At 53.5% G+C, this 26,167-nt stretch overlaps 1 protein-coding gene across 2 annotated transcripts in view; it reads right to left on the bottom strand.

The window, feature by feature from the left end:
• The window catches only part of CRACDL (CRACD like), a 45,655-nt gene extending 19,874 nt beyond the window's left edge, over positions 1 to 25,781 (bottom strand). For both annotated transcript variants that reach the window (XM_061552502.1, XM_061552503.1), the window contains exons 1-4: positions 25,571 to 25,781; positions 10,689 to 10,799; positions 6,014 to 6,099; positions 1,157 to 1,301 (exon numbers count right to left, since the gene is read on the bottom strand). In XM_061552502.1, coding sequence (XP_061408486.1) covers positions 1,157 to 1,301; positions 6,014 to 6,071 — 203 coding nt within the window. In that variant the 5' untranslated portion in view covers positions 6,072 to 6,099; positions 10,689 to 10,799; positions 25,571 to 25,781. The remainder of the gene's footprint in view (positions 1 to 1,156; positions 1,302 to 6,013; positions 6,100 to 10,688; positions 10,800 to 25,570) is intronic.
• Between the last annotated feature and the right edge of the window lie 386 nt (positions 25,782 to 26,167).

Here is a 26,167-nt window from a genome sequence, read left to right as displayed (position 1 = left end):
AGACGTCACACAGAGATGAGAGATGTTACACAGAGACGTCGCACAGAGACGTCGCACAGAGACGTCGCACAGAGACGTCACACAGAGACGTCGCACAGAGACGTCGCACAGAGAAGTCGCACAGAGACATCGCACAGAGACGTCGCACAGAGACGTCACACAGAGACGTCACACAGAGACGTCACACAGAGACCAGAGACGTCACACAGAGACGTCACACAGAGACGAGAGACGTCACACAGAGATGAGAGACATCACAGAAAGACGTCACACAGAGATGAGAGACGTCGCACAGAGACATCACACAGAGACCAGAGACGTCACACAGAGACGTCACACAGAGACGAGAGACATCACAGAAAGACGTCACACAGAGATGAGAGACGTCACAGAGAGGCGTCACACAGAGACCAGAGGCGTCACACGGAGACAAGAGACGTCACACAGAGACGTCACACAGAGACGTCACACAGAGACCAAAGACATCACACGGAGACGTCACACAGAGACGAGAGACGTCACAGAAAGACGTCACACAGAGATGAGAGACGTCGCACAGAGACGTCACACAGAGATGAGAAACGTCACAGAGAGACGTCACAAAGAAACCAGAGACGTCACACGGAGACAAGAGACGTCACACAGAGACCAGAGATGTCACACAGAGACGTCACACAGAGATGAGAGACGTCACACGGAGACGTCACACAGAGACAAGGAGGCGGTGGGAGAGACACGGCGCACACACGCTCACGGAGGACGGCAGCTGCTGCTGCTGAGAGACGTGTGACTGTAACCGTGTGTGTGTACCTGGCCTGGCACAGGCACCGTGGTGGCAGGTGTTGTTGTGTGTGCGCATGTATCTGCGTGTGAATGACTACGATGCGGTGGTTAGCACCGCGCTAAGAACCCGGCCACCCAAGTTCGATTCCCGTCCATGGCTAACATTTCAGACGTAACAACCAACACGAGGGTCAAGTGGTAACTGAACTTGCCCTGGGGGCCTTCCCTAGATTGGCCTAGGCTTTAATGCATACATCACGTGGGGTGTAACAATCAGCGCCACGCGTGTGTCCGTGCGTGCATGTGTGAGCGTGTGTCCGTCCACGTGCGTGTCCCCCCGCGCGTGTCTTGTCCGCGCTGTGGAGCTGCTGACCGGTCATCAGCGTTGTCATCAGCGCCAGGGACGTTGAGCAGCGTCACGGAGCCGCTGTGCGTGTTGGGTTTCTTCTTGGCCCTCATGAAGAGCCTCCTCAGCTGTTGGCGGAAGTGGAAGCGGCGCTTCCCACTCGAAGGGGCTTCTGGGAAAGCCGAGAAGGGGGCAGCACAGAAAGCGAGGTGGCAGCGTCAGCATTTGTAGCTGGGCTATCCGATTCTTTTAGAATAGGGCGCCATACAATCGAGTTGTAACACACGCGCAGCATTCGCTCGCCCTCGTAGAGGGAGAGAACGACTCGGGTGAGAGGAACCGCAGACCGGTGGGAAGACACGGTGGTCAGCTGGTGGGCCAGCTTCCAAAGCCCCCAATGAAATGGTAGGAACGCATCTCGTCGGTTTGTGCCGAAATTCGAATAACCTTAACATTTGGCACCAAATATCGCAACGCGCGTGGCGTCGTCGCGTCTCTCTCTCCGCGGCGGCAGGAACACGGGGCCAACAGAGAATGCACGGCGGATCGAGACGGTCGTGGCAGGACCCGGACGTCAATAACACGACAGCTCTTCCTCCGTTGCACGGCGGGGCCGTTCCATCCCGGGCGGTCCCACACGAGTTTGTAGCGGCCGGGATGGACGATCGCCTTCTCGCGCCGGCTCCGCTTGTTGTACGTCCTCGCGTCACCGTGAACACAATGACCGCCGCCATCGCGGCTAAGCGGGCGTCCCTTCATTTTAATCCAGATACGATCGCGAGAGCTAAATGCCGGGGGGGGGGGGGGGGGGGGGGGGGGGGGAGCCCCTTGTAAAGGACCAGAAACTGATCAGGCGAGACCAAGTGAACAATGAAGTTACTCTCAAGACATAAATCACGTGGCTTTCTGGCCAGAAACCTAAGCGTCATTAGAGAGAATTAAAGACTTCAAAGGGACACGGGCCCTCCAGCGATGTCCCTGCAGTGACCGTTATCTTCCAATAATGACCAAGTGACACCTTACGGGACATCACTGGAGCCATCCACCTAGGCTGTTGTTTACAAACAAAGGGTTAAATTCACGTCCAGCCCAGGAACACACGGCCGAGGTGGATATTTTCTACAAGAGCCGCTGTTTGCTTTATGAGTTGGTAGTTGGATTTGCCCAAACTCGAAGTGCTCATTAACGACTGCAGAACAACTCTCTTTGTTTGCCATTCTCCTCCGTTCAAATACAAATTAAGTTGCAATGAGGTGCCTCGCTGATTGACAAACACATTTCACATGTAATGAGAAGAGAGAGTGACGATTCAAATTAAGATAGCGGACCGGTGTGTGCGTCTGTTTGTTCACTTGCAGGGAGTGGTGGCGGTTACGTGATGTAGTTAGCCACTACATCACGTAACCGGCGAGCCGAGATTAAATCCTAATCGCGGCCAACAACGGTGACAAAATATGTAAGCCGATCCTGGGCCTCTCCAAGGTTGACTCAGCCTTAAATGAGTACCTGGTGAAGTGCGTAAACATGGATCGGCACTGGGGAGACAAAGGTGGCTGTGTGTGGTGCTAGACTCCCCGCCCGCTTGTGTTATGGCAGCCTCTCAAAGGTGCTTGCCAACAGCCCTTGGCCTTAACAGTCTGTGTGCCTTTATACAACAGTTTGTGTACATCTCACGTACTGTAGGGTGGTCCAATTCAAATTAACGTACAATTATTTTACATGAGCGATGTCTACATCACGTTGAACCAGTTTAGCAATCATCAGGTGTGTGCAGCACGCAGTAACCTGCATTCCAACGACGAAGATTGGTAAACATTGAACGCGGCCTGTGGAAGGTTTGGAGAACCCTGCTGAAAGGGACAGCTGATGCCATAGGGAAGATGGACGCTTGGGGAGGATTGAATCCAGCAGTGGATAGATCATGTCGCCCATTGGTAGCGCATACGACGCTTGTTGTAGAGGTTCGTGGTTCAAACTCAGCAGGCTGCCCTGGTTAACACTGCGGGTGTACCAACCGCACAATAATAAGCTCCGTCTGGACGTTAAAGATCCCGTGAGGTTTTTTGGAGAGAGAAAAATCGGCCTTTGTGTACAGGCTTCACAATCCGATTCGTGGCAAATATGAAAACTACACTGCAATTTAGTCAATTGGGATGTCACGGCTTAACATCGCCCCCTACCTTGAAACCACCACAGGCTGTGTCTGTGAAACACAGCAGTGCGCCTTCCTTCGTGACGATCGCCCTGCCCTCGAAGAACAATATCGCCAAGAGCAAACGTACTCAATTGTCGTGAATGACAGATAAATCCATACGGGTTTGTGAAAAAGATCTAGGCTCTTGACGATCAAACGTGGCGACAGCAAGGCCTTAGGCCTCAGCGCGCATACACTCAACCACCCTGGCCGCGATGTCAATTTTCATGGCACGATGATTATGTCAACATCAGTTGCCCATAACCTTGTAATTATATTTTGCATTTTTATTCATTTTTGCGCTTTCCCAGCAAACAAGCGATGTTGGACCAACGTCTTCGTGTTTACCGAGCTACTTGACTTTGAGTCCCAGTAAATGTTTACTTCAACGATCTTCAACTGAGGTTCACTCGACACGACCCCGCCGTGAGTCGAATCATTGAAAATCTACAACGCCTATAACACGCAGTAGCACAAGAACGAAATCGTTAAATGAACGCTTACAACGGTCTAGGCGGCTTATCTTAGGTTGCGATGCGGGAAAGCCATCGCGTTTACTGGATGATACACCTATTAATTTATAACTTAAAATGTATTTTGTTTGTTCAAAAACACATCTCAAGAAATGACTTTGGGACCTCCTTCCCATCGCCTCTCTTCCCAATCTCTTGCCACCATTCCTCAACTCGAAGAACGCTCTCACGGTCATCCATTACGACCGTGAGAGGACTGTTTGTTGCTGGCCCCTGGACGTTCAGGGCCAATTTGAGTCTGTGCTCAGCAACAGTGTAAAACAAAATTCTGTCTGGATACGAGGAGTTTAGAACAATAAATGTATTAATGATATGTTGCTGAACGGCCGCCGACACGAGACAGCTCTCCCGCTGTGTTTTCGGGTGGTGCGGTGACGCAACCCAACGGGGAGGGCCTACGCAGTGGGACGACGACGACGACCCCGCGAATGCCGTGGGCCTCGTGTCGTGTGCGACGCGCCGTGCCGTCGCGGACTGACGGCAACGCCACCGCTTGTCACCCTCTACCCAATGTGGCGATAAACCTCGGCGTGGAAACTCCACGAGCCGCGATCACGAAACCAAGAAGTTCAACAGCTTACGCGCGAACCACATTTCCACTTATGGGATTTTCGGCGACCGCTCTCTCGTCAGCGGCTTCAGCTCCACGGCCGATTGGCGCTAACGAGCTTGAGAAATTAAAGTGGCTACCTTGAGTCACGTGTGGGGGGGGGGGGGGGCATGGGGGTGGCTGCACCCATCACAAACAAGCGTGCGGTTCCCAGAAACATTCCGTCCCCGTGACACGAGCCTCAAAGGCTCCGGCTACCGCCCATTTCCCCCATTCTGAATAATAATAAAAAATCTAAACGTTTCCCCCGGCAACGCGAGCCACCGAGTGGCAACGGCAAACAAACAACGGCGGCGGCCGTCACAGAGAGGCGTGGAGCTCGCGTGCAGCCCACCACGATGTTCGTCGGCGTGTCGGTAACCGCCAAACCGCCGTCCCGTTCGGGAGGTGGCGTCGCCGATTCGTGCCGAGGGTTTGGTTCCCGGTTTGTCTCTCTCGGCGCTGTTAGGTTTAGTAAATAAACGTTTTTGGAATTACACTCCGTTCAAATGTCTATCCTCTGGAAAAGAAAAATGCATCTCGCGAGCGTTTGTCGAGGCCAGAAGGAGCGGTTCTAGAACACACTGCGCCTCCGATTTGCACGGAAGTATGGTGCGAAGGAAGTTCAACGTACGTACACTACGCGAGAAATAAATAACAGCTGTTTGATAATCCACGACGGAGCCTCCTTGTGCCGTGTCGGTCATGAGACTTGTTTGAACAAACTGCTCTGTGGGGGTTGGTGGAGGGATGGCCGTGGACATCCCTCGACATGAACCACGGGGCGCAGGGCGCTAACCGTCGCACCACTGCTCCCCCGAATAAATATAATTTGGGCTGCAAATAAATGAGAGAGGGATATTTTTAGTTCCACAAAGTGGAGCAACTTGTCCTACTTCTCACTTGCAACCCAGCGATTGTGCTCACAGCTGAGGAGCTCGCTAAACGCACATCCCCGCGTTGGATTCGGGCAGCGATCAAGCGCAGAACTCCGTCCCATTGACAGGCTCGTTGCTGAAATACGAGGAATTCCGTAACTCCTACAAGTTTATTTCGTCTGGCCATATTTGGCCCCGCCCTGACAGCTCAAGGGCTACACAAATAAACAGCACAGGTGTGTCTTTCCTCCTCTCCAAAGCAAAATAATGGTTTAGTCCACGTGTTTTACGGCTCAAAAGTTTTCCGATGTTAAAAAAATATGTAATATATATATTTGTTTAGGCAAGACATGCCCTGCGCAGGTTTTGACTTGTCTGAATTTCATGGGCAGGGCGTGGCAACTGTGGCCGCTTAAACAAAATGCCGCATCGTGGCCTCTCGTTTTTGTTGCAGGCAGCGGCCCCCTGCCCTTTCGTACCGTACGTAGCCAACCGTGCCATTCGCACCGTACGTAGCCAACCGTGCTAATCCGGCAGTGGATTGACAAAAGGACTGCACGTGTGCAAATGTCGAGATAATTACTAAAATCTTATTTTGCATTCCATCCCAGTGGGCCCTGGAATCCAGAGGGTGCTGGAAAGTGTTTCCATGGCGATGGGTGGAACCCGCCACTCTCGCCCGCCAGCTACCTTCGCCCGTTGGCTCCATCTCCGCTTCCTGTTTGGTTTCCGTGGCGTCCGATGCCATGGGGACGACCTCTGATCCGGCCGCTGCCCTTCATGGGGGAGGGGGGGGGTAAAGGGAGGAGAGAGTGGGAGATCAGAGAGAGGGGAGGTAGGTGGGTGGGGAGGGAGAGGGGAGATAGAGGTGGAGAGGAGGGAGGGAAAATAAGAGTCAGCGGTGTCTGGTAGCTGTGTGCGTGCCCGAGTAGAGTTTCAAGGCTGCACGGAGCACGATCACGAATATAATGCCGCTCTGATATTTATCGCGGTTGCGTGCCAACGCCGATATTGTACCTACACGACCTCCGATGGGCGAATGCCGTGTGGCGCACATCCGGAACTCAGCCGTTCGGCAAGTACGGCACAAGCACGAGAAACCACCACCACCACCACCAACCACATCCTGTTCTCCCTCCCCCCTCGCTCCTCCCTCCTCCCTTCCCGCGTGTAGAAGTGGCCGTCGGGCACGCGTCGACTCAGCAACTTACACGAATTGATTGAAAAGTGTTCTTACGCTCAAGATCTGCACGAGCAAAAAAAAATCAATCGTTCCGAATCGATGTGAGCCAACGGAGGGAACGCACCGCCAAGAGCACGTCGACATGGAACGGGTGAAATCAGCTCGCGTGCAAGAGGCAGGTGGACTTTGTTTTTGCATCACAAAACAGTGAGAGATGGCAACGGCTTGCAGAGGCCTTCATCCAGCAGTGGACAGACCGTGGCCGATGATGATATGCGGGACTCATAACCGGGAGCGTGCATTGACAACTAGAATTATATAAACAAAAAACTTAAGGCAAATTACTTGCTTCACTGATGATGGGGCTTGTTTATAGTATTCGTCATGAGCTCGGAATCAATCCAGAACGTGAAGCTGCCCTTGCCGTACGAGCGAATCCAATCAACCGCCGTGCTCCGAGCGCGATGCGATCGATCAATCCAACTCCCACAAACCATCCCAACTCGTCGCACTGTCTCCTCGGCGGACGCGGCACCCCTCCCCCCCCCCCCCCGCGCTGGATTGCCAGCGCAGGGGGGGGGAGGGGCCGGCCCCTCCGGACTCCCACCGGGGGCTCCACCGCGAGGTGCAGCATCCGGCTCGGCAGCTGCGGCGGGAGTTGTGAGCGCGTGCGAAGCGCGGCGAGCACGTTGAGCAGGTGCCGAGATAGAATCTGAGAGCCGTGGCCGTGAGCGATCGTCGCGCGATCGTGGGGCGGGCGTTCGTGCCGAGGGCGGGCCGCCAGCCAAACCGCCTTCGCCGGCGGCGGCGTTGCGCGGGCAGTGCAACTGCGCCGGAGAGGGCCTCGGCGCTTGGCTACGTGGAAGAAGAAGAAGAGGTGGGGAGGAGGGATTGGACGGGGCGGGCGGAAAGGGGGGGGGCATCGCATCCCGTGCACCTGGGCCACGTGCCAACCACGCTTCGCCTCTTGCCCTCATTTAATTTCGTGCCCGAGACCGCCGCACGTGGGAGGGTATCTCACCGGCCCTCCTCGCTCACCTCCCCATCCCCCCAAGCCTCTGGGCTACTCGCAGTGGCCCTGGCCCCCCCATGTCCCCCCCCCCTCGCATTCCTCCTCCTACCCAGAGGACAATGCAGCACACCGGGGCTCACGGAGAGGGGGGGAGGGGGGCAGAGTTTGGCACGGACGCTGCCGTCACTCCCACGGCGGGGAAGGGGGGGGGGCGGGGGGGGACACAGCGGAGGCAGCGAGCGCATTCCTCCGCCGCACCGCCGCCAATGCCCTGCAAATTCTTTCGCGATCGCGGACCGGGGGGGCTGGAGGGGGCTGGGGGGGCCGGGGGGGCGAGGGGGGGGGGCTTTCCAGAGCCACGGCGACGGTGGCATGGATGCGCGCGATGAGTCACTCCCACCCGGCGAGACTCAATAGCACGTGGGTTTGTGAAGCGAATCGTCCTTTCTTGAACCCAGGGGACGGAATGCCGACCCGCTGAGACACGCGGAACAACAGCCATCGCTTCTTGCGGATCTACATACAGGGGCACGTGCGTCACCGACAAAACAGAGAGATGTCTATAGAGAGTGTGCACACACGTGTAGCGTGTGCACACACATAGTGTATAGAAGCCTGTCAAGAGAAATCAGCTGTATATGTAGTTGGCTCGAGTGTGTCCCCCCCCCCCCCATGGCTTCGTGTAAATTTGTAAAAAAGAAAATCTTGCAATGGTTTTGGGTGTGTAGAGGGCCACTCAGCCCCCCCTCCCCTCCTCCTCCGTGTGCTTGGACCACCGCTGGAGTTGTACCCCCTTCTCCCTCCCCCCCCTGTGCACGGATGGCTGGGAGAAGGGAGTTTAAAACTGTGAGGGCAGAATAGGAAAATATAACTAATTTTTAGCACGGTTGGCTACATACGGTGCAAAAGAAGTTCAACATCCATACGAATGAGCAACCTACCACTGAGTAAAGGTGAGATGAGAGGGGAGAGGTAGGAGAGTGCGTGGAGGGGAGTAGAGTGAGATGAGAGGGGAGAGGTAGGAGAGTGCGTGGAGGGGAGCAGATGACAGGAGAGAGGCAGGAGGATCGTGAGAGTGAAGGAAGAGCCAATTGCTTTATTTCGTCACATTTTGCACCTCGTGTTGTATTCTCCCCCCGTGAACTCCGTGCCGAGTCTCCAGCTTCTGCCGGCGCCGTTATCAAACGTCTCCCACCGGCGTGAGGCGTGTCACCATCGCGCCGCAACGCGTCAAGATGGTTTATAATCTAAACAATATTTACTTATTTTTTTACATCGGCCTCCAGAGGATATAGGGTTCACCGGAACCGATCACACGCGACATATTCAAAAATAGTAAACTCTTACGCAAATGATACGTTGCATGCTTCGCGAGCCGAGGCATCGAGGCTCAATGAGTAATCGCTGCTCCGTTCCAACAAAGTTTCTTTGTTTCTCTCCCAGCCTCTGAGTCTGTGGATGTGTCTCGCCCTCTGGCACCAACCCCTCGGAGTCCCCTTGAGCAAAGCCCCCCAAGAGAGCCCCCAAGCCCTGACAGTAACAGTCGATCAGATGCAGCCACTCGGGGTTCTTAATGAATCATCATCAGCAGCAGCAGCAGCAGCCATGGTCGCTCAACTGCTGGATGAAGGACTTCCCACGCCGCCACTGCCGCCACCTCTCACAATCCAGCGATGTAATCATCCACCTTCTAGCGCCGGGACACGAGCCAATTCCATCGCTCCATCTCCTCGGCGGACGTGCTCTCGGATGAGATCCGCTCCTCGGCTGCCACTCCGTTATTGGTCCTCATGACTCTGAATCAGCTTCTCTCCGCCTTCTCAGTTTTCCCTTCCCCTTGGCCTACGAGGTATGTTTCGTATGTGCCATACAGCGCCTCGACTAACCAGCAGAGAGGTGCTTTATACAAATGTGATGTATTATTCTTATTGTAGCGGCGTATCCCCACCAAACCCGTGTCTACAGTTTCATTTCATTTTCATAAAATGTAGAATGAATTAGGGCAATCAGAAATAAATAGATAAATAGGCTGGTGACAAGAATGTGTGTGGTTGGCCTCGTGGGCAGAGAGCTGGCAGAGCAGGAGAGGAACCGGGATCGGCTGTGCGGTGGTGGTGGTGAAATACGGAAAGTTTCATAATCTCCCCAGGGAGCCGCTCTTCCTCATGGCGGCGTTAGAAGAAGCTACAGACTCGGCTGCGGTGCACTCATCGGCAGCATCATCGTCATCATCGGGCGGTCACACAGCCTAGCAGTAGCGTTGTCTTCGCCGGTTGTTGTTGAAGAGGTTCACGGTTCGCGTCCAGCGGACCGTGAACCAGCCAACGCTGAAGATCCACTGATGTCATTCACAAGAATGGGCCGTTGTGTTGTCAGCGTCAGGGTCGAAATTTGCCCAAGTCAAAAATTACACCGCAAGAGTACTTGATTTGAACTGAGTTCTCACCCGGTTTAACAAATTAAACCGATCATCATGACAATCAGCATCTTGGTGGGTAGCTGCGTGGCCAGGGCTGGCTCGGTCTGATTGGTGGGTGGGTGGTGGTGCTTTATCGAGTGTGCAGGCCCTGCAACTGCACCACCTCTGGCATCTGTTGCCAGCCTGCGGTGCAGACATCACGGGATTTATTTACCCAGAAAAGTGTCACCGAGTCCCTGCCACATTGAGATGTTGGAATCGATTCCCTTCCAAAGAAGTGCTTGAACCTTAGCAACAAGGCACCAAAGCACCCAGAAAAGACACAAAATAAAAATGACAATCGCATGGCACGTGAAGCCGTGATCCTGAGAGGCAGCGATCCATGGAGCTCTTACGCATGAGCCGATCTCATTGCTCCATCTCAGGCGCGCCCCCCACCCCCTCCACCGATGACACCGTCTGCCATCGTCCCGTGTCCTGCCCAAGGCACGCTTTACTGCTTCTTTACAGACGGTGTGTTGCACATTTATTTTGTTGAACCCACCCACCCACCCAGCCACCCACCCAGCCACAAACCCTCCCAGCCAACCACCCACGCAGCCACCCACCCACCCAACCACTCACCCACCAACCAACCCACCAAGTTAGCCACCCACCTAGCCACGCACAGTCACCACCCAGCCATCCAGCCACCCAGCAAGCATCACTCTCTGCAGCAATCATCAGCAAGGGAGGTGCCCCCGTGTCTTACCCTGCACGTTGGTGTCTTGAGTCTGCGCAGATCCGGAGGAGGCGGGGGGGTAGCGAGGACGCCCGATGATCCAGGCGGGATGGGCGTGTGCGGTCACTGCTGCTCAAGCATCTGTGGGACACACGTGTCGCGCGCGCGCGCAAACACTGAGCAACGCACACAGCGCGCGGCATCGCACGACGCACTCAGCAACGCGCTCACGCCGAAGGCCGTGACCCATCCCCGCCGCTGGATGAAAACGGATTCAAGCCATCGACCATCCGTCATGGTCACGTGACGCAACGATCCCTGTCGCTGCTGCAACACGAGACATGTTTCGTTGCTCCTTCTCCACGGCGGTCACCCAATCGGGCGGATTGCCCCGTTTGGGCTGCCACTCTTGGCCAAGCGGCCGTCGTTTCTTCGAGCCACGACGTGTTCTGCCCAAGCCTCACTTGCACACGCAAAAACGGCAATAACAGTGTCGAGCAGGGTGTGCATGAACACGTGTCTATGTCGAGTGACACGTGCTCATCTGGAGCAATGTGAAAAATTCGGCCCAACACCATCACTTCCTCTCTTCTCGCCAGGACGAGTGAATTGTTGTGGAATGGACACCAGGACCCCCCGTGACCGGCAACTTCCGCCCTTACAGTCTCCCACAATCGGATTCGGGGTTTTTAGACAAAGTCCCCGATAACGATCGGAAAGATTCTCAACATAGCGACTACAACAACAGCTGTGCGGCCAGCGATCCGACCTTTAACGCGACACACGCAGCGTTGGAGTTATTTGCATCGTCGCGCACTTCTCCGTGCGTGTGGCCACTAGCCCAGCCATCCGTGCCCAATCTCGTCAGATCTCATCAGATCTCGTAAGCCAAGCTGGTCTGAGCCCGCACGGCGCTTTGACGGGTGCGTGGCAGGCATTGAAGGCTGCTGCGTGCGCGGTGGCATTGCGGAGGTTCGCGCGGACAAATTGGTGGTCGGGCTGCACGATGCCCCCACGTCCACGCTCGAGCGTGGTGGCGTACGGTCTCCCTCGCGTCCACTGCCGACTCGGCCACCTTGTTTAGCTATGGCTCAACTCCTTCATTCTACTCAGCCTAGGAATGGGGGGGGGGGGGCGGGGGGGGGCTCACTACAGAGCAGCGGTGGCTGACTGGCATGCGACTCTTCAATCCATCACACGCGGCTCTATCAAAGGGCGTAACGTAGAACGTGCTATCACAGTAGCGGAGAATAACGAATGCCTCCCGTGGATTAGATCGCGTAAGTATAAATGTGTCGTAACCCTCCACCACCCGACACAGCCAATAAGGTTTGTCACGTAAACAAAACGCCAATCAGTTACTACTTCAGCCCAGCGGTGTGTTGGAGAGCAAATCCACAGCATTTACAATTTGAGTAGTACGACGTTTCACTGGTAATTACATAAACCAGCCAGAATAGTGAAGCAATCCACCTGTCAGAGCAAGGTGATGTGTTAAGCATACACACTTGTATATACACGGCGACTTTGTGACTTTTGCTTTGTTACAAGTTGGCCACCCATGCTCTCGAGCAAGCGGCTCGCAGTTGGAAAGGTTGCGAGATCAAAAGCCTGGGTGGCGGTTGACTCAGCTCATCACTTTGTGGAGAAGTGAAGAGTGGTTGTTGCATGGATAGACTCACCCCTGCCATAGGAACGTGGAATCCCACCGCTGGCCGAGGGCAGTAACAAGGAGAACGCGCCACCAATTCCTCAATGCTCGTCTGAGCTTTGAATATTGCATTCAAGCATCTTCCATTGCTACTTCCTGCACTGCAGCCCTCTCCTGTTAACATATGTCGCTGTCCCTTCCTTCACGCGAGCTTGCATCACACATCCAGCAGTTGATTGACACAAAACGAGGCAACTTATCGAGCGCAGCTCCCGGCGGCACGGCTGCCATCTCAGCGGCGCTGTACGGCAGGCACGCCCGCCACCACCACCACCACCACCGCAGTTACAGTTTCATTTAAGAAATACAAAGTATTTTTTTCGCGACTCTCCTGGGCTTGCCGTGGCTTATCTCAGCAAGCCAGGCTGCCACGGAGTCCGTGTGGGAACCAATACCGTGCACCACTCCCCCCCCAAAACCTACCGCTATTTCCCCCCCATCCCCCCACCAACAACAAACTACGTTCGGCCGGCACCCCAGAGTGCGGTCTTGTGGGGATGAGGCACGGCGTCCGTTTCCGACACCGCTCTCGCACGCCGCCTCGCTCGCTCTCGCAGACAGGTCAGCCTGGCATCCTCCCATCCCTGTTGCTCGTTGGTCAGGTGACCCAGGGTGGAAATTAGACTCTATCCCGGCCTCTTGAGCTCTCACCTCGTTCAATGAAATCTGCCGCGTGGTCGGGAGCAGATCGTAACGCCGGCCGTGGCGGTGAAGCATCCTACGCCTACTCTTTGGTTCTTTCGGTAAAGTCACGTATAAAGAAAATAAATTAAGTAATAGAATACGACGTTTCGATTGCAACACAAGCAACCATCATCAGGTAGAACTAAAATTGAAAGAGACAAAACACAGACACGGAGACACACAGCCAGACACACACAAGCAGAGAGAGACAACACAGAGACACACAGAGAGGGAACACAGGTCTCTGTGTGTCTATGTTGTGTGTCTCTCTCTCTAATTCCTGCAGTCACGAAAGCTTCAAATCAAGTTTCATCCTACACCTGTGATCCGGCGCTTGCCAGGCAAGGGGTAGGAGGATCGCATGAGCTCCCAATACCCCAGGGGCTGCCGAGTGGCAAGGAGTAGGCAATAGTGCAAGTGGGTTCGCGGACATCCTTCGAGCGTCATATCCACTCGTGCGTGGTGAGTTTTCGGGCACTCCGTGAGAAACACTCAGTCAAGGACAATGCAGCCCACGCAACGCAGATCTCCTTCTATTGTAAATATAAACACTGAGGCTGTAGTGCTGCTGGCATGGGCATTACTATTACTTTCATTAACTTTTAATTTTATTTATTTTATTTTATTTTTTACCTACGAGTTGCTCCAGCATAGCCATCTCGTATGGCCACTGACCTATTATACAGCTCTTGTACAGAGGCGACCTGGCCACAAATGATTACGCAACGAAGCGGCTTGTCACGTGGACATTTTACAGCAGCCAAATAACATAATCTGAGGTTAATGCAGAGGAAGCAACAACGCCGCTGCAGCGATATGATGATGGAGGGCCTGCCAACGATGCTGAATATTTTCTGGCGTCACCGAAGTTCAGGTTTTGACTTGTGTAGCCAGCCGACTACTGTAGAGTCCAGGACGTGATCTCTTGTGCAAGAGCGACCTCCCCCCGGGTTTACCCCCCACGACGAACATGTGGCCCGTGGCTTGTAGATAACAGCTGCTCGTGTTGTTGTTGTTGTTGTCGTCGTTGTTTGTAAAGCTGCAAATTCCTTGAGTAGATTTCGCCGAAGCTTCGCACCGCAGCCACGCGCACCTAAATAGGGAGTGCTGCGACCCAACTTGGATTTCCCGAGAAAATAATCAAATAAACCACCGTCATTATTATTATTATCATTGCTGTTGCCGTGTTTGTTTATTCTGGAATCCGTTCTCACAGAAAGCCTCGCGCCGTAAAAGGAAGTTCAATTTACAAGAAGAAGAACGGGAAGGGCTATTTAAACATTATATATTATACTGTATCTAGAGCCTGCCCGTGCTCACGGTTTACGATGCAAAAGCTGCCAGGAACGAACGCAAAGCGGCAACCACGACGGGCGGCTCGGCCGGCCGACGCCCCACGCGAAACAAAGCACGAGCTCGTGGCCGGCGTCGTCGAGAGTCGGGGTGGAGACTGCGAGCAACGACGCTAAATGAGCAGACATAACAGCTCCCGTCAACAGGCGTCTCGGAAGATACTAAACAAAAAAGCGTGGGGTCTTGTGTTGTTGTTGTTGTTACACTTCCCATGGGCTGGGCACGGCCTCCTGAGAGCTCATCCTCTCAGTGGCACTCAGCAAACCCCTGGAGAGCCAGCCGGCTTTTGACATTCGGCGTCCCAGAACATGAATAAATATCCATCCTGGAGGAATCCGATGAGCGATAAAGCTCTAATTCACAGATGCCCAGTAGGGGCGGGTCACAGCGTCACGACAACAAAGAGTACCAACACACGATAGAAGTGCAAAGTTTATGAAAGGTAAACAGATGACTTAAAAGAAATATACAAATAAAACAAAACTATGGTTTGTTATCTTACCAGGTAAAGCCCACTGAGCTATTAACTCATTCTTCAGAAGCGACCTGGCCACAAATGATAGCTCAACGAAGTGGCTTACCATGTGGAAATGTATAGCAGCAAAAGAATCTAAATAATCATCGTCACTGTGAGTGAGGCTCACTTTACACCAATGCTGGTGATCTGACTATCGTTTAAAAAGCTCTCCGCTGGAGTTTTCTCGTCGTGCCACCGCGTGTTGTACGTCACGACGTCCGACGTTTCGCTCCGTGTTGCGCAACGCGGAGTACGACCCGAACCCGGCATGGGGGTACTCCCACGCAGTCAGCGGACGATCTGACGGTATCGTTAGGAACACAGTATTCAGAACATTTCAGATAATTTCTTTATGGTGATAGATTAATGGAGTGTGGGAGTCACCGGAGCGTGTGGGCCTGTGGGCCCCGGCAGGCGAACACTTTCACCTACCGCTCGCATTTTCCATTCTGCAGATACTAATCGGTGATAACGGTGCTAACATTTCCTCGCACGTTCATGATGTTCACGATTGGACAAAAAGTACACTAATTAGTCATTACGATCCTCGCCCAGTGGCATTTAGCCTCGCGACTTAAATAATAATCTTGCTCGTTAAGAACTCGGCACGCCGTAAGATACAATATCTACATGCATTATTCGCTCAAGTACATCGACACAAAGGCAAAGATCCCCCATATGGGCTACATAAGCTGCAAGGGGAAAGTGCTGTTAGCGAGCACCTATTAAAGCAGGCATGGCGTGGCGTTCGAGGCAGTGGTGTGGCCAGCACCACGGCCTTTGACCTTTGCCTCCCCAATGCCGATGTCCGAACGCCGCACCGGCTACCCATTTAAGGCTGAGTCGATATAGGGGATGCACAGTACAGGTTTATATACCACTTGGTATTGGTGTTATCCATGGCTGGGAATCAAACTCAGGATGTACGGCACTTTCTTGAACTTCCGCCGAGGGTCGATCGAGTCATCACGGAACCCCTTCTCCTGTCTCTCGCGAGCGGCGAGCGGGGAAACCGAAACGGGCGCTCGCAAAAAACTCGGGGTCCGGCTAAACCGCAGCGCGCCTCCTTGAGCCCCGGCAAGTCACAACAGCAGCGTCAAACCGTCTCCCCCTCAAAGAACATCAGAGGGTTCATTAAAAATAATCACTGGGGACGTTTTTTTGCCTGCGCTTTTTTTTGTTGCACACGAAAATATCGAGAGGAAAGAAAGACGCACCGACGTACGTGCATTGAACTTCTTTCGCACCATACGTAGCCAACCCGTGCTAATCGGAGGTGCGGAGGGGAAGGACACTAAACACAAACAGCAGTTCTGAAAATCTTGAGGTTTTGGCCGACCAGCCTTGTTTTGGTAAAAAGTTCAGTCTTTAAAAAGAAACCCCCACCCACCACCCCCGTTGTTGTTTTTTAATAAACTCGTCATTTGTCATTGTTAGACCTGTTTTTGCGAGTCTGCGTTGGCAGTGGTGCACAAGCAGGAAGAACAAAAAAACTCCACAAAACGTCAGGAGCCCTGTGGCCCTAAAAAGGAAATCCACACTGATATGTAAAATGGGCAACGTTTAAGGAAATGGCCTTGCAAGTCTTTTGGGATTTCGATACGAAAATGTTCTACCCGTGTCTTGTTGTTGTTGTTGTTGAGCCTCGGAGGGTGCCATTGGCAGCCCCTAGGGACTCGAAGCTCCCCGACAGCACGCGGTGCCATCCCCGGACGGGTTTCACCACCCCCCCTCCCCCCCTGGCCGCAAGCCGGGCGTGCCCCACGAGGATCGCCCGCTCCGCAATTACCCGCTGACCGCACTTTGGCGTCGGCAATTTTGAATATTTCTACGCGGGAGGCTGACCCACGAGCGCCCCCTCCCCCTCCCTCCCCCCGTCGTGGATGCCAATTCTCAAGACGGCGGCCGTGGTCGTGAGCGTCCATCCCATGCGGCCACGAGCCTCTGGGTTGTGCCGCTTTAGTGAGGCCACCACGGAGGCACGGGGAGAGACGCGGGGGTGAGGGGTGGATCGGGAGCAGCGACCTTCGCTTAGCTGGCCCATGGCAGCTCCGTGAACGTGGACGAGAGGAGTTTGTGACGGCAGCCGTAGATCTGTGCGGTAACTGCTTGCAGTAAATGGTCCATCACCATTATCAGCCATGATCAGTCCACTGCTGGATGAATGCCTGCCCCCAAGCCGTCGCCATCTCTAACAGTTGCGCAATGCAATAATCCATCCAGGACCGAATACTTAATCGCTCCATCTCCGTAATAGATGTGCTGTCGGGTATGTTCACTCCTTCGGCTGCCACTCCTTTGTTAGTCTTGACCACGAGCCAGGAACTCCCCTCGAGTGCAAGGTGTCCTGCACAAGCCCAATACATTTACAACAAAAATAGATATCCAAGTTGCGTGTGTTCTCGAGTCCACGTGATCCTGTGTCTGTCTCTCAGCACCCATCTCTCCATGCTTCTTTGCGCACTTTTCATCTTCTGTTCCCGTCGTTGATGTCCGTGTTCGTCATAGCCGATAGCCTCCATTGATTCAGACGGTTCTTATCATCTGGGCACGATGCTCTGTTGCTTTTCATCGCTAAGTCCGGTTTTTCGAAAAGCACTTTAACAGGCTGTCGGTTGCCTGTTAACATTATTTTTATCCTAGCCGGTTCCTACACAGCACTGCATGTCTAAGATAATATGAATAATTAACGTGGCTGGGCCATGACATTTGCAATCCGCACCACACCACCATATATAGATGTTTTTCTTGTTATTAATGGGTGCTTTTATTTGGTTCTGAGCCGCAGGCAATCGATCCTTGGTTCCAAAAATCTCTCGTTTTTTTCCGCCTTGCTCTGCTTTAAAATAAACGAATACAAGAGGGGAATTCCACTTCGGGTGTTTCAAGGAACTGGTGGCCTCTGCCGATTGGGATGTTTCTCGTTGCCGTGGTGGGTAACAGACGCCAGTGCGGCAACGTACATTGTGCCGTACTTCTATGCTCCCACGTGGCTATGCACAGACATGAGAGAGGAGAGGTTGGCCACCTCGTAACCCCACAGCCCGCTTCAGATAATCACCACGAGGCCACTCCTGAAGCCCGCCAATGGCTCAGCCGCCGACCTCGACGTAAACGCATCAAACTAACTCTTTAAAAACTACTTTTATTTTACAAGGTAAGGCCCACTGAGCTATAGGGTTCTTTTTCAGAAGCGACCTGGCCACAGATGAAAGCTCAACGAAGTGGCTTATGAAGTGGAAAATGATAACGGACACATTCTAAATGTGGAGGGAAAAACCAGAGGACCGAGAGAAAAATCCAGGCGACCACAGGGAGAACATGCAAACTCCAAATATACAGCAGGCGTCAGGGTTGGGATCGAACCCACGACCTGCTGAATACCAGGCAAGGCAGTTAACATCTCCTAGCCACCATGGAGCACCAACGTAGCTGATCGTCCCTCCGCTGTACGGCACCATCACGCGAACGAAGCCGTGCTGTTCACAAACAGCCGGAAGAATCCCACCATGCCTCGCACGCACGTCATGTGACCACCACGTTGCATGCACCACGCTCTCAGCCTTGTCCAGATCACCAGCGCTTGCTTCCGGCCCGCACACATTGCCATCATTCACACAGACCACTGGATTTGAGCCGTCGATGATATGAACTCCAATAACCCATGCTGGGGGGGGGGGGGGTATTCAAAAGTCGCCTGACTGCAACCTGCAGCCACGTGTGAGCGGTACACCTGGTGGCACGGTGTGCCCTGTGACCCCTCCACCTCTTCGTGACGAGGTGCGGGGGTGGTCGCCGCGTTATACTGGGCGCCGTGTGCGGTTTATGGCGATCGCATCGACAGCCGTGGCAACAGGTGCCGTTGCTCCTTCTGCGGGGCAGGGGCGGTGCCCTCCTCGGGTGGACATTGCTCCCCTGGGAAGCCACGCGCAATCGCAGCGTCGCCACGCACCTCCCGGTAACGCGGACACGCATGCCCTCCCGGTCACACGCATGCCCAGTACTATCACACGAACTCAACCCATTCGTCCTGTGTATGGCCCTGTGGAATTGTTTCCGGATAACGTCCTCAATGATAATTATCAAAGCACCGCCCACTTGCTCGCCCGCCCACCCACCAACTCACTGATCCACCAACCCACTCATCCACTCACTCACCCACCCACATATCCACCCACTCACCCACCCACCCACTCACACACCCACCCACTCACACACCCACCCACCCAGTCCCCCACTCGGTCCCTCACACCGAGTCCACAATCTGCGTTGAGAAACAAGGACCCGAGTCCCAGGTCTGACAGTCGCCATCATAAACATTCACGCTTGAACACTTTCATCACGAGAGCAAAAGACGTTTGTCACGAAACGCATGCTTGCACTTCGCGGACAAGGAATCACCTTTGCCGGGAGTTTAAACTAACTTGACGAAGCCACACAATGATGCAGTGCATGACGACTGCTGTCACATGTCCAGATGTTAGGAGGCAGAAGCCATCTGTCTGAGCCAGGGGTGAGTGTAATGCTCCTTTGCCATTGGCAGGGTCACACAACATCGACACGCACTTCGGGTCACTTCTGTCACTGAAGAGGCCCTTGCAGTACCAGGAGTGACTGAGCCGTGCCAAAATTAGAAACGGCGTTGCTGTTGTCTGGCGGAAAACATGCCCCTCTAGTCACCGATTAGTTGCAGCCAAGATGCTCGCGGTGAGGGAAACGTATCGACCGCAATCCGCTTCAGAGCGGTTGGCCTCACGTGGCCGCACCACACGAGGCCGTCTGAGATGAAGCAGCGGTGGTGCCTGGCCCCGTAGACACCCACTCCTGGTCTATGGGGCCCCCCCCCCCACCGGCACAACCTGCAACACCGCAACTCGTCGTACACCGCCGCGGAGGACTGCCGCTCACAACAACAAGAAAACAGAACATTCTAGCATTGGTGTAACACGTCGCAGGCTGTCGCGACCAATATCATCCGTAATACAGGTTTTTTTGGGGTTATATCGCGTAAATATAGAACTGTGTCGTTAAACCCGCCACCACCTGACATCTGGCTGTCGCCTGATGAAGCTAGTTGTAATTACTGGTGAAACGTCGTACTCAGATTGTAAATGTTGTGGCTTGGCTCTCCAACACACCGGCGTGCTGTACTAGTGACGAATTGGCACGTTCTGTTTACGTGACAACCCTTTCTAGTTGGCTGCGTCGGGTGGTGGCGGGTTTAACGACACATTTATATATTTGTGCGATCTAACCGAAAAAACCCTCTATTATTATTAAGGATTCCAGCATCGGTGTAACGGGCCCCATTCTGCTGACGAGACCCAGAAGGGTGAAACGGGTCCACTGTTTTTTGCCCGCTCCGAATAAATGCTGTTATCAAACATTAGTACAGAATGCCTGCATACGTGAATAACAATCATTTACAGCCCCTCTGTAAATCTGCGACTGGATGAAGACCTCCCTCGTGCCGTGGCGATCGCGGGGGTTAGTTTGACCCCAATATATTAAATCTGGAAGTCGCATTTGCTGACGGACTAATGTTTTGTTTTACTATCCAAACACATAAACGTTTGTCCGCCTTTAAAATCGGTTGCACCCACAACGCTCCGCGGGAGAACGCACTCGAGTTCCTCTCACATTGGGCTCAGCCGTTCTCGTTCTCACCACCATCGCCCTTTTACTCACAGCCAAATCAACACGCAGTTAATGTGCAACTCCTTCATCTGTCCTCAAAGAGAATGCTGCAAAGACACAAAAAAACGAACACGGAATTGTGACCTCCCCCCCCAAACCCTGTGGAGCCTTCGTACACAAACTAATGAGTGCGTTGTTGTTGTTGCGGAGAATTATGGGTTAAATTCAGATATAAGCAGAACTCGGGTTCTATACCCTATGATCAACAAATACGTTTTAGTTCCATCATCAGTTTATTGGCTTTCCAGGCAAAATAATATCCAGTCGATTTTGACTAAACAAACAAACAAACTCTGGCCCGATTTCAACCCTCTGGATCTCATCAGCAGAGTCAAGATTGTTCAACAAAATGCTGTCGGGTGACCAGATGTCATTGGCAAGACGAGCACTCCCATCTAAAAGCCAATGGACTAAACCACGTGGTACATTTATAAATGATGTGGAGACACAAAACCGAGTTCTGCTTTGCCTTTTTCTGGCAAAAAGCTCTGCGTTTTCTCAGCCCTCCTCGTACTAATCGCCAGCATCGTCTCCACCGACATCATAATTATCGTCGTCGTGATCATCACGACAGGAAGAGCTGCCTAGAAATATCTCTTCCAAACAAAGGTGTGCTTTGTGGGACACTGGGAACTTCAGGAGACCCACACGTGACAAGTCTTAGCCCCACACCACGTGACACGGCCTGGGCCACACCACGTGACACGAAGGCCACTTTTGACAGAAGCCACGAGCACACAGAGGGGTGCCTTGTGATGGCAGCTCAGAGCTGGAGAAGGGATTTAATAGGGTTAATAATAGCTTGGGTTAGAGTGAGGATTCAGGATGAAAGGGGTAGAGAGGAGAGATACGATGGGGTTTATTGTTGACCCAATCACCCAGAATGTGTCCGATCTCGTCAGATCTCAGAAGCTAAGCTGGTTTGAGCCTTGATAGTGCCTGAATAGAATCTACATATAACTTAGGCGACGTGGCATAAAACAGGTTGCCATGAGTAGCTACATTGTGGGCACTAAGAGGGTGATGCTGATACATCCATCAATTGTTGTACAATACTTCTGTGATTCCACGTCTACACTGCCCGCCTTCACCACACCCGCATCGACCAGCGTGGTGAAGTACGGTCAAATAACCCCCATGGCCTGCACAGTTGTGGGGAGACCTTCATCCACCAGCGGACCGACAAAAGGGGGGCTGGAAACGGACTCAGGCAGGGGCCGGATGTAGCGTCAGAAAGGGTTAGGGCTTTATATGGTTAGGGTCATGGAAACAGCGGAGGGTGAAGATTGTAAAGGTCACAGGATATATCTACAGAGAGCGTGTTTAGGATAAGGTGAAGGTTAGAGAGCGGCTATATGGCCTTTAAAGTGCGCAGAGTGAGGGCTGAAGCAGAGATAGGGTGGTTGTGGGATTACCGAGTCAGGAGGGGTTCGAGGGGATGAAGGGTTGTGGATTAACGTCCTCAAAGAGAGCGGCCACTTGCCCTCGACATGAATGCCACTATCTATCCCTGTGGGATCGTCCCAGAATTCCTTGGCGCGTCCCTGTGGGGTCACGTCAAAGCGCCACGACGGGCATACGTTGCTTCCACAATGCCGACTGGACATCCTGCGAAAAAGAGCTTTATAGCTCATCGGATTCCTCCAGTATAAAAAAATATACATTCTGATTCAAAAAGCGGGGTGGGGGGGGGCTCAGTGTGTTTGCGGCCCAGTACCACTGCATACCCCCCCCCCCCCCCCACCGGAGCCGTGACACGACCCCAGGGCTGAGACGACCGCTGTGAGTACTCGTGGTCTCAACGGCAGTACCCCCATGACGCAAACACTAGAAACCGTACAGTGGTGAGCGAAGACGGTGAGGAAGAGGAGGAACTCTTTCACAGAGTTGTTAAAAAAGAGACTTTGGCCCATTTCACCATTTCACTCAACTCTCCCTCTCACTTGTTCTCTCACTTGCTCCTTCGAGTTCTCAATCTGCGGTTGTTCTTATCTCGCGCACGATGGTAGCAGCAGTACGTCCAGGAGCTGGTCTGCTGCTGGCCACGACGAGAGGGCTTCAGGCGAGAGACAGGGCGAGTGTAGTTTCACTGTGCCTCCTCCTCCTCTTCCGTTGAAGGAGTGCACACCGCAGTGGTTTACTGCCTGGGCCGTAGTTTTGGTTGCATGGCGACAATCTTACGACTGCGGATATTTATGGCTGGGAGATGGTAGCCTTCTCGCGCTGGCTCCACTTGTAAGGTGTTTTTGCGTTACGTTAAACACAAGGACATCTGAGATCCAGGCGAAATGGACGTCGTTAACTCGGTCATAAATGTGTCAAAGGCAACACAGAATGGGATTAGCCAAGAGTCACAATGTGGGACCTTCCAGCAAACAAGTCTGGGTACTCGGTGAGGCTTTTCTGCGTGGCTACAGCAGCAAGGAAGGGCGCACGATCTCTCAAACATAAACACCGCGAGATTGCGGTGTCCACGGGGAGAGGGTGGGACCGGCGCTTAATAATTATTAATCGAAAATTAAACAAAAAGTCAACAGAGAAGGGTGCGTTCCACACACGTGTAACATGCAAGAGCAGTGGCTCTACGGTGGCATTTCAGGAGCCCAGAGGCTCTGAACCGGTTTTGGCTCATTTGAGTCTCACCAGCAGGGCGTGAGGCCCGTTTAAGTGAATGTCAACGCTGTGTGGCTGATGTTGCAGCCAAGACCGGAACGTTGACAACGCTGTTTTAAATCCCATATCGCTATCTCGTCACATCGGTCTCTGATGCTGCTGCTTGTCATAAAATAGCTCCGTTTTCCCAAAATCAGGCCAACCTACAGCTAACCGGTGGCCAACCTGCTGCCTCTGTTTCATCGTCTCGATCCCGGGCCGCCTTCAAGCACTGCAAGCTCCAAGTGTACATGATGCGGCACCATGTTCAGGAGTGTTGAGTGGCCTGGACTGGCAGGATGCATCGCTTGAAGGGGCCGATTATGTTGACTATCTCGCCCTGTATGCAGGAGGTCATGGGTTCCACCCCGACCCTGACGCCTGTTGTATATTTGGAATTTGCGTGTTATACTCGAGGTCGCGTGGATTTGTATCCTGGTTCTCCGGTTTTTCCCTTGCTTCGACTACATTTGGCTGCTATCAATGTCCGCGTGATAAGGAACTTGGTTGAGATAATTTCGCTTCTGGCGAACTCACGAGCGGCAGCGTGAAAGAGAGGACGCGCCCGAAGGTTCACGGGGTCAACCGTGGAGATGGAGGGACGAAATCGGCTCGAGACGATGGACTGTTGTGTGGCAGGACTCCCACGGATGGCTACGACCTTTGGGAGGGCTTCTTCATTCCAGCAGCACCACTGATCGCGCTTCATAATGACGATGACGAATGTTGTCATAATTAATCACGGCTGTTGCAAGCCAGCATTTGTAATGCGCATACAATCGCGTCTGTCACTGCAGGGTGGAATTTCCTCCACCGATTCCGTGCTGGTAAAAAAAAAACATTTCACGCGACGGCTTTGCGGAGGCATCCATCCAGCAGTGGGTAGAACACGGCCGACGACCACGATGATGACGGGCAACACGAGCCACTCTTCGCGAAACCCGCGGTCGACGTTCAATTCCAGTCGAGCAACATGGTGCAGAAGAAGGTGGATGGATGGGTCTCACCTAACGTGTCCGTCACACCGCCCACACCCGCCCCTCCCCCTCCCTAATCACCCCCCACCCCCTCGCCCGTCATCACGGGCGTCGCGAACTCGTGGCCGTAGTGCAAACAGCGGCCACGGCGTCGCGACACGCAGCAGAGACATCAACGAAAGATGAAGACAAAAATCCCCCCCCCCCCAAATGAGGACCTATCTATGAGGTGGTGGGGGGGGGGGCTGAATCACACCCAGCCGCCTTTGTCTCCCCATTGTTGAAGTTTACACACCGGACCAGATGCTCATTTAAGGCTGAGTCGACCTCGGGGAGGCACCAGGACCGGTTCAGATATTGGCCGCGAACGGGAGTCGAGCTCGGGTACGCCGGGTTCGCGGATTGTCGGCGGTGCGCTAACCGCTGCGCCACCGCTCCCCACAGAGACACCGACACACACACACCCATCCGGACACTGTGCAGTGTCAACAGTGACACGGACGCTCGCTCCGCAACTCTCCCCTCGCTGACATCAGCGGGGACACCACGCGGAGCCGCGTCAAACCCCGCTGCTGGACCAAGGCCTCCACATGCGCGTCTCGCATCGGTAACACCGGTGGCCGTTTGACCATACTTCACCACGCTGGGCTGGGCAATGCCCCTTGGTAAATCATGCTGGTACTGTACACTGATAATGCTGCTGTTGGGTGTTTGTTTTTGACCGCCACGAAATCCAAATTAAACGTGGTTCCAAATGTATCAAATGTCTCTCTGGCGTTACGTCTGGCCCGAACATTAACACGTGGTCTTCAAACGAGTACATATCACCGGCTACCACCCTGGTTCCAACACTAAACCTGGTCTTAAACCTAGCAGGTGTCACTGGCTCTTCTAATCTTCGTTCTAACTTCGAATACGAGAAACTGAAGTATAGTCCCCTTGCCAACCCTCTGTGTAAGTCCACAGGCTCGTTTGACCATACTTCACCTTTGCTGGTCGGTGTTGACCGGGAATCGAACTCAGACTGCCAAGTTGAGTTCAGAGAGCGCACTGCGCTAACCACTGCACCACAGCTCTTGGCCACAGATCCCAGGTCACTAACCCCCGGTTCTAATTCTAAAACACCGAACCACGATACCACTCGCCCCATACCCAGAGCTCGTCTAACTCCGGCACTAAGCCCGCTCCTGCCACTCACTGATCCACAGTTGTCTAACGCGGTCCCTGGTACTGCCCCTGAGACCAACACCGGCCCGCTAACGCGTCGTCCTTGTGGCTGATGCATTTTAAATGTGACAGCGAAGACACTCACTCCTCTTACCTCTGCGCATCTTCCTAACGGAGAGACGTCGTGACGCACGACGGACACGCGGGCAGCTCACGGGCGCATCCAGACTCGAGCTGACGACGGATCCTTGAGAGAACGCCGAGGAGAGAGACTGGATGTTGTGGACTTGTAGCGGAGCAATGAGCTCATCACGGTCTCCGGTATCTCTCTCTGCCTCTCCCCTCCTCTCTCTCTCTCTCCTCTGTGCCTCCCCACACGCTCTCCCTCCCCCTCTCCTCGTCACGAGGAGGCGCCCCTCTCTGCTGAGCTCGTTCGGATTGGACGTGCGTCTGAGTGAGGCGAGGAGGAGGAGGAGCCGTGCTCGTGTTTCATTATTTACAGCAACGTGTTCCAGTTCAGCTCCGTGCCACGGAGTCATGCACATGCCGATCAATGAGCGGGTCATCATCAAGGTCATGATCATTGTGACCAGCAGCATCATCATCGTAATCATCAACAAACACATCAACTGTGGCCTTAAAATAAAACATATGCGACGTTTCGGGCAATGGCCCTTCTTCGTAGCACATAAAGCACACGGGATATTACCCAAAACGTAGCCTCTTATATGTTTTCACTAAAGGTCACAGT

Source organism: Lethenteron reissneri, chromosome 16, assembly GCF_015708825.2.
Source record: "Lethenteron reissneri isolate LAM-NWPU_2019-01 chromosome 16, ASM1570882v1, whole genome shotgun sequence".
NCBI lineage: Eukaryota > Metazoa > Chordata > Hyperoartia > Petromyzontiformes > Petromyzontidae > Lethenteron > Lethenteron reissneri.
This window is presented reverse-complemented; position numbering and strand designations above follow the sequence as displayed.